The following is a 12545-nucleotide window of genomic DNA, read 5'->3' as shown; positions in this document are numbered from 1 at the left end:
CAGGAATATCTTTCTGGTCAGTCACCCAATCCAGAGAAAATGAGTCTCCGTGTCTGCTGTCCTACAGAAAGCCTCAAGCTCCTTGGCTCAACAGCTATAAAGGTAACATGTTATTTAGAAGGGAAGTGTCTCTATTAAGTGACCAAGCACTGCTGACTACTGACTGAGCACCCTGCAATGGGTCCCTTCTCAGGGACAGAGTTTGCAACTCCACCCACCCAATCGCCATACGCAGCAAGTAGGTTCTTGGGAATGAGTGACAGTCAGGTAGGAAACCTTTTAAGACGTTTTTCTTGGGAATTACTTGTCTGACAGATCTGTTCTGGAGGCCAGACGGGGAAAGGATGAACTAGCCACGTGACCCAAATGTAAAGCCGCCTCCTTCCAGCCCTGAGAGCATCGGGGGGGGGGGGGGGGGCTAAATGATTACCCTTCTGATTAGGCATTTTATACCCACTTTGTAGAGGTGTAAATGACTAAGCTGCAGAGAATTGAGAATCTGGCCCACTGCATCCACTTTCCACACCATTCTCCAACAACAGGTGAGTATTTTAGAACAATCTCTGCCTGTAAACGCCAAGCCCTTGAATTCCCCAACAATGACCATCCAAGGGAAATACTATAAGTTTTCAGCTGTAATAACTCCCACACGCTGCATGGTTTTATGGGGGTGGGGGTAGTAAGCAGTCCCCAGAATCAGAAGTTCTGTAACATATGAAGCAGAGAGATCATGTGCATGGACTTTTCTTCTTGGTGGGTAGCTCTCCAATTCCCAGTTATTGAGATGGGTTTTTCTTTGCCTTCAGGCATTTGTGTGTCCTACTAACCTTTTTTCCTGGATAGATCAGTCTTCTGTGGAGCCAGCATTCCCTCTCTTCCAGAGCTTTCCTAGTTTGGAAAGAACCCATAGATGTTTTGTCTGGGACTGGGCTCCTAAAGTGTAACTGGCATATCTAATACATCAATTCCTAACTTACTAACTACAGAGTTTGGCTTTTTTCAAAGGGAGAGTGTTTATTCAGATGAAGATGCATGAACTATTTGGCAGTCTTTTGTATGCAAACATTTTCTGGTTTAGACTCTTTACACAATCTTTATTTCTGGCCACCACACTTCCATTTGGATTCGGCTCAATGAGTGAAACAAGATCTTGCTTGTCAGGAAAGCTACACATTAGCTGTAGAGAGAAAATACTTTTTTTTTAAAAAAAACATTCCTTTAGAATATATTTTAGTTTAGCTTCATATGTGCCTAAGATACATCTTCCCTGGTTTTGTACTTTTCTCAAAGCTTTTTCACTACCAGATTTCTGAGATTATTCAGCAGGCAGATAAAATATCTTTTTGTGCTATCTTTAATGTACTATAAAGGGTAGGAATAAGAGAAAGACTGCACGTACACTCTGAGACCACCAAAATCTTATTCACAGGACAGAATCTTTTGAAAAGTCCCAGGTTCCATGATCACAAAAAGCTTAAATTTTTAGTGTTGCCAATCTTTTAAAATAATAAGCCAAATTCTACTGTGTTACATTGGTGTAACTGAGAGCAGAATTCGGCATAATAGGAATATGCAAGGGGCCCAGAGCTGAGAGAAATCAATATAACAGTGTTCTGAGTGCTGATGCTCCGAAGTGGCCATGAAAAAAGAAGATGGATGAAAGGATAAACAGGGAGAAAAGGACTTGGTGCTGGAAACAGCAAATCTAGTCTAAGGGGAGAGATTGCAGGTACAGGTAGAAAAATGGGGTCATTATGATCAGTGAAAGATGTGCAGTGTTTGGGGAGGAGAAAAGGAAATAATGTTTTTCGGGAAGTGGAAAGCTCATCCTTAAAAAGATATGTATATATGTTTGAAGGATCCAACCTTAGAAGATACATTAAGGTCAAAGGCAGTGTGACTAGTGCATGTGGATTTTTATTTAGTTAGTTTGTAAGTATGCTGGAATTTTTAGAAATGAAAAAAGTTGTCTGTTTTGTTTTAAACATCATCCATCCAAGGGACAAAAACAATAGCATATTTGTTCACATAAACTATTTGGTGAATACTTATGAACAGCAAATACATTAGCTGAAATTGGAATCAGTTTGTGAAGAGTAGAAAGGGCAAAATTTAGTTAAAATAAATCTGCAAGACTTGTGAGATCTAACATCAGGGATAACTTTGGGTCCCTGTAAATCCTAGTGCAATGAACTGGCTCAGACATACTGAAATGATCAAAGAGGAATGACATATGTATTTGTAAGTTTTATTTTGGTACACAGGTTATTATTAGCATTACTTATAATTTATACAGTAGAGTCTAATGTTTGACATGTGCTGTTACAAACACATTATGAAGAGAGAGTCCCAGTCCCAAACAACCTTATATGCTAAAAAGGACAAATGGATAAAAGGTGGGGGGAAATAAAACAACATATAAACAAGGGTTTTTGTTATTTTTAGATTTCCTTTCATAATAATAGTATGAACTTATATTTAACGTTTCCTCCAAGGAGTTAAATGTGTCTTAAAATCCACCTCACAACATCTTAAAGATTGTGACTTTCCCAAGGCTATACTGTGAGTCAGTGGCACAGTTGGGAATCTGAGCCCTGGTCTACACTAGGACTTTAGGTCGAATTTAGCAGCGTTAAATCGATGTAAACCTGCACCCGTCCACATGATGAAGCCCTTTTTTTCGACTTAAAGGGCTCTTAAAATCGATTTCCTTACTCCACCCCTGACAAGTGGATTAGCGCTTAAATCGGCCTTGCCGGGTCGAATTTGGGGTACTGTGGGAGCTATCCCAGAGTGCTCCATTGTGACTGCTCTGGACAGCACTCTCAACTCAGATGCACTGGCCAGGTAGACAGGAAAAGAACCGCGAAAAAAGAAAAAAGGCACGAAACGATTGTCTGCTGCTGCTTTCACGGAGGGAGGGAGGGAACGGGCGCCTGACGATATGTACCCAGAACCACCTGTGACAATGTTTTAGCCCCATCAGGCATTGGGATCTCAACCCAGAATTCCAATGGGCAGCGGAGACTGCGGGAACTGTGGGATAGCTACCCACAGTGCAACACTCCGGAAGTCGACGCTTGCCTCGGTACTGTGGAAGCACTCCGCCGAGTTAATGCACTTAGAGCATTTTCTGTGGGGACACACACACTCGAATATATAAAAACGATTTCTAAAAAACCGACTTCTCTAAATTCGACCTAATTTCGTAGTGTAGACATACCCTAAGCCTGGTGCTCAAGCCACCATTCCCCTTCTCTAACCATGCTTTCTTTTCTTTCATCTTGTACTCACTATTATTGCTTCACTGTTATGAAGGCTGGGTGAGGTTTTTTTGGTTCCCCAAATGCTTTAAAATGCAATGAAAGCCTCTTTCTAGTCATTGTTACCTGAATGTATTAATAGCTGCAGAGGAAATTATCTTGAATTCCATCACAGAAGACATTGGGGTAGTAACAGGCAGATAACCACACCTGTACAATAGTAACTGCATTTCACAATAATGTAGGTTTGATTTATTTCTTTTTCACTTTATAATGCTAATAAAATATATATAAACTCTACACAGTAAAACAAAAGACATTTTGTATTCCTAAAATGGTTTTCTATTATAATGTTATAATAAGTTATGGTGATTTGTTGTTGTTGTTTTCACAGCTGCTTTTAGAAGGTTCATTCCACAACATGAAATTTGAAAAAATGGGATTTATACATCTCTCCAGGTATTTTCACCTCACTATTTGTATGGCTTGCCAGCATTTTGAACTCGGTCAGAAAACAGTCAACGGAGTGGCAGTATTTTAGAGTTATTGTACACTTGATAAAGTTCTCCTGGACAGATTTCTCTAGGACCCAGAGAGACTGCGAGTGTTGACAAAAAAAAAAAAAAAATCAGCACCTGAATGAATTCCCCCACCTTCTTATGATTGTGTACCTGTTTTCCTTATAAGGAAAATAAGGAAGTAAGATAAAGAACAGTGTTAAGTTCCATAACCATGTTGAAGTTGCTTTTATGCACAGCTCGTCGTCTTTACCTATTCAGGTAGCTTTTGTTTTCTTTGTATTAATGTTCTGCCCTGGTAGTTTGGAAATTTCTCTTCAAACCAGTGTAAGTATCATCTTAGAATATACACTTCAGGAATCTATGATTTTTACAACATTCCACATTAATCATTTTACCCTGAAGGTAATTATTCTTTTATACTTTTAATTCACACAGCCAGAACTGAAAACGAATGGGGATTGTATTGCTTTTCCTGTTCTTTCTATTTCTGCAAAGAAATAACAATGTACAAGGTAAGGCTTACAATTACTGAACTCTGCTTCTTTAAAAGCATATTTTACATTGTTTTTTGTTTAACAACTTTATATTAACTAGCTTCCCATGTTGTCTGTTCAGTCATTCCTTTCCACTTAATGAATGTTTTTGAGAGAGTGTAGTATTACTATGTAGCCAATAAATGTAGTTAGAGTACATCTGTTCATAATATAAAACTACCTGCACCAGACACACAGGCTTTTGAGCCATTTTAATTATACACATCAGAGTCTGATCCATCATGAAATTTCACAGTGCATCTGTGACTCTGGAGGTGTCTATGGAACCTGGCATAATTTTAACTTCCAGAGCAAGTACATTGGAAAGCAGACTGAAACAACTGTAATGTGTACAATGTACACATATCTATTTCGCTAAAAATTCTAGTTATGGTTAAACAAATTTAACAATTATGAAATGCATTTCAGAAAACAAATAGTGTGCATATTTTTCATAGATGAGTGACCTTCAGGTCCCCACATTTTTTATTAATTGCCAGTAATAGTGTAATTATTGATCAAGTTAAATACTAAACTAATATAAATATTTTAATGATGGAATGTTATCAATAATCTTAAGTATGTCCAAATGTGTCACTATTTTTTATCTCCAATATTTTTAACTAAATGGGGCATTTTATAAAAAGAATAATTAAACCCATTATTAATCTCTTCTCTTCCTGGGTTTAAATATAGGAAATTGTTCTCCAGGGAGTGCAGTGACTTGTGAAGATTGTTTGTTTTCTGGACAACAGTGTGCTTGGTGTTCTCAAGAGGTAAAGTAAATTATCTTAAAAATTTCAAAGCCGTACAATCTGAGTGTTTGCAGTGGCTATGAGTGATGGAATTATTGAATTAACTGGGTCAGCCGGTGCTTTTGTAATGCATGAAGAATTTAGAGAGAGAAAATTGCCTGTGTAATTTTCTCTGGGAATTAAAAGTGGTACATCTGGAAATTATGGTTTATTGTTCATCGTTCTCTGTTTCTTTTAAAAAAAAAAAATCCCCAGCTTTTAGCATCTTTGTTTCTACCTATCAGAGGAGCTGTACTCATCATTTTGGAAGTGATTATGGTGGGATTGTACAGCTCCTGTGATACAGGATAGAGCACCCAAGATATGGAGGTCTTATGACTGAAGTATGGGGCTGGGAAACAGATCTGGATTTGGTTCCCAGATAAGTCACTGACTTCCTGCGTGACCCCAGGCAAGTCACTTAACTTATCTGTGGTTCAGTTCTTAATGTGTAAAATGTGAATAGGAATACCTCCTGGCCCCACAGCAGGTGTTCTGAGCTGAACTTTGTTAGTGTTTGTGAAGCAGTTGGCTACTGCGATTAAAGGCTCAATAGAAATGGCTATAAATAAATAAAATAAGCAGGGTCCAAATGAGAGCCACATGCCCTTCTCCCTTTTAAAGCAGAAGGTGAACTGTTAGGTGCTTAGCACTTTTGAAAATCTGGCTGCTTGTTCAGGAGCCTAAAGAAGATTTTTAGAAGCCTAACTTTAAATTTTGGAAATCTTGGCTCTTATAAATACAGATAGACAAACACAGGGTTTTGTGAATCCTTTTCAGACAACAGCTAGCCAGTCAATTGCTAGTTAGTTTTTGAATTATTGATCAGCTAGGTATGTACTGCAAAATTTCTTAAAATAATGTCTTAGTCAACTGGATTGTGTTTGATATTTCTGTCTTGCTGAGGACCCTAATAGCCATTGGCTTCAGTGGCAATTGAGGGTGCTAAGCACTTCAAAGGATCAGGTCCAAAGCATGTAATAAATATATAAACACAATACATAGATCAGATATGAGAGAGAAACAGAATGTGTGTTAAAATACTTTATTGTGGTGGTTTACTGTTCATACCTCTACAGCTCTCTTTTAAGGGACTCTTTGAATAATTTATAAACACTTTCCTTAGGGGGTTTTAGTTGAACAGTAAAAATACCATCTTGGATGAAACTGACATACCGTTCTTTTTTAATCCAGTTTTTACTAAAAGCAATTTAGCAATTTGCAAGATATAACACTAGGAAAGTCTCCGGTCCCCCCAAAAAAGTGTTTTTTCTATGCTTTTTTTAAAAAGAGTTCAAAATGCAGGATTTTCATAATATGAAATTTTCCATGCTATTAGGTACATAATTAGGCCAATTGCCATTGGGTGTTTTCATAAAACACAAAAAGAAAACAACTAAGTTCTTGAGTTTGGAAGTACTATGTATAGATCATGTGCACTTATTGGAAATGTCAGTGGAATAAATATAACGTTTGCCCATGGATTTATTTGCTACACTCATGTGATGTGGCGCAGGCAAAGAATCTGTATATTTATTTTAGTGTCAGGCTACACTCAATAAAAGGAGCCATCATAGTCTATTGGATAAAAATACACATTCTGACTAGCCCTGAACCATGTGTTTACCTGATAATGAATTGTTTTGAGAAGCCAGAAAATTCAGTGTTAGCTACTGCAGCCGGTATGCTCTCTTTTCCAAGGGTTTCATAATAATAGGTGATTTTTATATACACTGGGTTTGATCCTGTAGTTAATGGGTGTTTTATCTGAGTAGACATCAGAAGTGGCCCAAGTACAGAAAGGCAAATTTTTCCCTCCTATGTTTCCACTGAAATCAGTGAGACACACATATATCCATGAACAGAATTTGACTCCCAGTGGGAAGTGAAGAGCAGAGTCTTAGCATTAACTGAATTTCTGGGCTTTTGTGGATTTTGTGGATTTAAAGTAACTTTGCTGTAACTTTAACAGAGTGTTTCTCAGTGACAAAATTCAGGGGACATTTGCAGGTTAAGGGACAAAGTTTAAATTCCTTCTACAGGCACAAGAGAAGAATATGGACCAGTGGTATGAGCACAGGATTGAAAACCAGGAATTTCCAAATTCGAATCCCAGCTTTGACATGGGCTCCCTCTGTGGCCTTGGTCAAATCACTTAGACTCTCTGCCAAAGTTTTCAAACAGCAATGATGATAATACCTTACAACAATGTTGTGAAAATTAATGTGAGTATAGTGCTTTGAAGAGGAATATATAATCATAAAACTCCCATTCCAGTTGGTGAGAGTTTTGCTTGAGTAGGAATGCAGGGCCCAATCCAAAGACTATTGAAGTCAGTGGAAAGTCTCCTGTTGACTTCAGTGGGCTTTAGATCAGGTCCTAAGTGCAGGAGAAGGCCAAACAGCACACAGGGCTGAATTAAAGGAAATAAATACAAGTGCCACGTGTATCTCTGGGCTAAATTCAAGGTCATGAAAATATGGTGTTAGTCAAACATCAGGTGTAAGATGGTCAGAAAACAGGTGTAAGTTATGGAGTATTGATTTACCATTCATAAGTGTTCAAAATTAGTATTGACGGAGAAGGGTGCAGCAGGAAAAACAGGATAAGACTCAACATACACTTTAACTTATGTGTCACCATCCCCAAATCTCTTAGGGCCAAATACATACCAGGCATAAGTGACACAATTTCCATACACCAATGATACAACTGGTCCCGCTAGGGTACCAAACAAATGTATGCTCCGTTAATTTTGCTATGAAAAGCCTGATAGGTGCAAATTTAGACTGTTATGCCACCTACACCCATTTCTTTGCCAGCTTACACCCTGTGTGTAACTTACACCACAATGTCTGTCACCTCTGCATTTGGCCCACCATGCATAAATAATTTATTTTCCATTGTTCAATAATAAATTTAGCTCTTCCCTTCCTTCTGCTGATTGTTTCAGAATTATACTGACTCATCTGGAATTCATGGAAGGTGTGATACTCCAGCAAATCTTTTGTCAAAAGGATGTCAGTCGAACTTTATTGAATTTCCCATTTCTAAAGTAGAAATTCACAAAAATAAGCCCCTTAGCATAGGAATCCAGAAGAATAACTCTGATGTCACACAGATTTCCCCTCAAAAGTTAACTTTTAGACTGCGACCAGGTAAGTTATTCAGTTCATAACTGTGATTCTTTCCTGTTGATGCTGTCTTTCCAGGTTTCTCAGACTAAATTGTTAATGATCTAAAAAACAGAATGTATTTACTGTATTTAAATAATTTGTATTAACAAATTCGAAATTAAGCATTATTTGTAATCAAATAAGACCTAGTGAATATTTATCATGTGTTAATCTGATGGATAGATCTAAAGTGTACACTATTTAAATTCCCCCCAAAGTATTTTGCATTTATGTAAAAGGAGATGAATCTCCCTGCTCTATTCTCTTCATGGCTCGGGGCAGCACAAAGGGAATGGAAATGTCACACATCTATCAGGCTGGGAATTCCCCCCGCGGGTGTAGAGCGGGACGAGCTAGTTGCTATACCGTTCCTCTTGTGCCCCTGATGCGGGAGGTGTATTGAGGGTGGAAATGAAGGGGCCGTGGCCATAGCACAGTAGGCGAGCTATCCCATGGGATGTAGCCGGCTGGTATTGGTTAGAGGAGTCTGAAGGCCAGGGATGCTGGAACAGTTTTTATAGTGGGTTTGCTTAGAGCCATTGAATCAAACTGTAAACCTAGTCCACTTCAAGCCAGGGGGCACGGCAGCAGCACCCCCAGTTCCAGCACCTATTCCGGAGGCTTCTCTAACCTGCACCCAGGCCATGGCAGAGATGAGGAGAGAATTGGGAAACTGCAACCATAGCCAGCTCCCCAGTGTCTCACCTCTTCATTGCTACCCTGAGAAAATCTCAGCTGCAGTAGAGAATCTGCCATATAGTGTTTTTATCGGAGGATATCAACGTGATTTGCAAGATCCCCTGAGGTCTATGGCGTTACTGTGGATTTACACCAATATAACATAGATCAGAATTTGTCCTAGGGAAAATGAGGTGCAGAGAGATTTAAATAACACACAGTATGTTAGTACTAGAACCAGGAATAGAACCCAGGTGCACTTGTAATCCACTCTCCCAGTCCCATGCTCAGACCATTAACCCTTGCACTCACTCCTATAAGTACTAACTTCTGTTTCATTATAGAACATTTTAAAGCTGCACTCTGACATTTGTTTTTTCTAACACACTAGATCCACAGGAATCAAATAGTCCTAAACCTAAAGTTAGTACTTAACTTTTACCGTACCACTCAAGTAATACTTACTTAAGGTCTTTCAGATTTTCTATTTGGAATTTTTATTTATACTTTTATACATTTCTATTAATTCCACCAATGGCACAGAATAAACAGACAGCATCATTGATATATTGCCCATAACATTGTCTACATGTGTTAATTTGTTCTCCATTTCCCCTATGGCTTTACTAGGAAATGAAGAAACAATAGAGATCAAAGTTCGCCAGACTGAAGATTATCCGGTTGATCTCTATTACCTCATGGACCTTTCTGCTTCCATGGATGATGATCTGAATACAATAAAGGAATTAGGCTCAACTCTTTCCAAAGAAATGTCAAAACTAACCAGCAACTTTAGACTGGGCTTTGGGTCTTTTGTTGAAAAACCAGTTTCACCATTCATCAAAACCACAGCTGAAGAAATAAACAACCCTTGCAGGTAGGCAAAGAAAGCACCTATGTATGTTTTGTTATTTAATATAGGAACACAGATAAGATTGATCATTGGGGGCAAAATCCTGCCCACTGCCCTCACTGGAGCCTTTCCACCTTACTCACTTGCAGTTGAGTGAATAAAGCAAATGGGACTTGGCTCTTGGTTCATACTCTGGTCATTTTCTATACCCCATTGGGTTGTTGGGAAGAAGGGGTGTTTAGGGGGGAAGAGGTTTGCCTTTTTGCTTGCTGTTTAGATTTTCCCGCTAATTACAGGTGTGTGTGACTGATTAGCACATTGATAACTTGATAACTCAAGTTATATGTCTCTTTAATTTGCTTGAAATATATATTCTTTATTAAAATCCTGGATTATTCATGTGACAGCTGTAAGGGCTCGCCATCCTTTTGGGTACTCAAAAATACCAAAAAACAACAGTTCAGTATATTTATTAATGTTCTTATTATTTATTTGTTTTAAAGAACCAGGAACCGTCCCTTCTGCCCTATGCTGCATGAGTCCTGCCCGGATCACAACTCTGGGGTGCTTGTGGAGAGTGGGGGCTGCATGCCTGATACTCTCCTCCTCCCAGAGCAAGTGGGGAGGAGCCCAGTGGGCCTATCTGGATGTGATGGTGGGAGTATACTGTGCTCTGTAAAGAGCTGGAGCAGATTAAAAGAGGAGCAAAGGAGGAGTATGCCACTTCAGGGTATCACTGGGGCACAGCGCCTCCCAGGGCTACTCCTGGGGAAGTGCCGATTACACACCACTCTTTAGCCACAGAGTATCTAAATGCACAGTTTTACTTTAAAATTAACTGAGTGCCATGTTATGTTTTAACCTTGAAGTTTTTTCACTTGGTCTGTCTAACTGAATTGTAAAGGTACTACTTTCAACAATGATATTAATAAAACAAGGTACACAGAAGAGATGTGCACCTGAAAACTACGCTAGATAGAGTTACAAAGCAACTACAGTGTGTGCATTCTATCTCTGCATTGGCCGTAAGATATATCATTAAGATATATCATTTATATATCAGATATATATATATATATCATTTATGCTATATATCATTTATATTATTAAGATATATCATTTATTTTATAGCAGTGTTCCACGTAATTGCTTACCCAGCTTTGGATACAAACATGTTTTGCCATTAACAAATGATGCTGAAAGATTCAATGAAATTGTGAAAGAACAGAAAATCTCAGCTAATATAGACACTCCAGAGGGAGGATTTGATGCAATTATGCAGGCAGCTGTTTGCAAGGTAATGAAACCTCTAGGTGTAATATTTATTAGTCCACATTTTAATATTAATAGATTTTTATGGTATTTTTAAAAAAATAAGCAGCTCTTGTTTTCTCAAAATGTAGACTCTGACCCTGATCTGACTCAACTAAAATCAATGGAAGGACCCCCACTGATTTCAGTGGGTATTTGGTCAGACTGTAAAGGTATATTCAAATGATCTCTTTTTTCATTAGAAAAGTTTATATAATCAAGTTAAATACGCACATTGAAAAATGATAGTTTTGTAGTTTCCATCAATAAAAGCACTGATCGTGTAATAATCGGGTGTATATGGGGAATGAAAAGTAATAAAATTACCACATAATCATCATATTTTCTTCAATTTTTTCTCTTTAAATATTTTAATGATTAACAATATTAACAATATTTGACATAGATGACAAGCAGCTATACACACTCAACACAACAATGGGAAGAGGAGATATGTTTGTCAGAGGCAATGGAGTGAACTCTGTTAAATAATTGTCATGGTATCTTTTGATGTCCCTTCTGACCTAAATATCTATGAATCTATGATGTCTGCTTAAAGCAGAGAGGACACTACTTTTTAAAGCTGTCTTTGAAAGACCCCTTCTTCTGTCTTCTACCCTTTTATCCTGTATTATTTCTTTCAATATAATCAAAGTCTATACTAAACCATTACATTTTAATTACAGGAAAAGATTGGGTGGAGAAATGACTCTCTACATCTGCTGGTGTTTGTGAGTGATGCTGATTCCCATTTTGGGATGGACAGTAAACTGGCAGGGATTGTTATTCCAAACGATGGACATTGTCACTTGGACCACAATAATGAATATTCCATGTCAACAGTTTTGGTAATGTGCTTCGTACAATTCTTTCATTGTGGAATTTTAAAGTACGGGAAAGATGAATTGGAATATTAATGACTGTGTTCAGTGGTATGCAGTAGGAGTTTGGAAATCCAGTCATTTGATGTCATCCATTTTAATTTTAATCACATATTTTCATAAAATCAAAACTAAGAACACAGCATATTGACATAAGTGATCTCAGAACATGTTATGATTAGAAAAAGTGATACCTCTTACTCCCAATAACTGTTACCATGGGTAACATGTGGAACAGGACCTATTGGCATCCTCTCCTGAGAGGAGAGCAAAAATATGCTTTCATCACATTGTCTTAAAGGAAGTGAATTAAGGAGTGGTTCAGGAATGTGTAGGACACTGCTGAGGTCAGAAAAACATTTCAAACTAAGATTCAAGTGCTCAGACTAATACTGTTATTTAATAGTTCTATTATGGGGATGTTTAGAGGCCCCTGTTAGGATGTGGGCTGTATTGTGCTAGGTGCCTTGCAAACACAAAGGTAAGTAGTGTCCTTGCCTCAAAGAGTTTTCTCACCTTCTTAAAGTCTAAATTC

At 38.1% G+C, this 12545-nt stretch overlaps 1 protein-coding gene across 1 annotated transcript in view; it reads left to right on the top strand.

Moving 5' to 3' along the window:
- The first annotated feature begins 3997 nt into the window (after positions 1–3997).
- ITGB6 (integrin subunit beta 6) overlaps positions 3998–12545 on the top strand; it is a 48238-nt gene continuing 39690 nt past the window's right edge. Inside the window, exons 1-7 of the mRNA XM_074966826.1 lie at positions 3998–4108; positions 4220–4296; positions 5014–5093; positions 8065–8269; positions 9596–9842; positions 10950–11115; positions 11816–11977. Of these exons, the coding sequence (XP_074822927.1) occupies positions 4236–4296; positions 5014–5093; positions 8065–8269; positions 9596–9842; positions 10950–11115; positions 11816–11977 (921 nt within the window). The 5' untranslated portion in view covers positions 3998–4108; positions 4220–4235. The remainder of the gene's footprint in view (positions 4109–4219; positions 4297–5013; positions 5094–8064; positions 8270–9595; positions 9843–10949; positions 11116–11815; positions 11978–12545) is intronic.

This window comes from Natator depressus, chromosome 11, assembly GCF_965152275.1.
Source record: "Natator depressus isolate rNatDep1 chromosome 11, rNatDep2.hap1, whole genome shotgun sequence".
NCBI lineage: Eukaryota > Metazoa > Chordata > Testudines > Cheloniidae > Natator > Natator depressus.
This window is presented reverse-complemented; position numbering and strand designations above follow the sequence as displayed.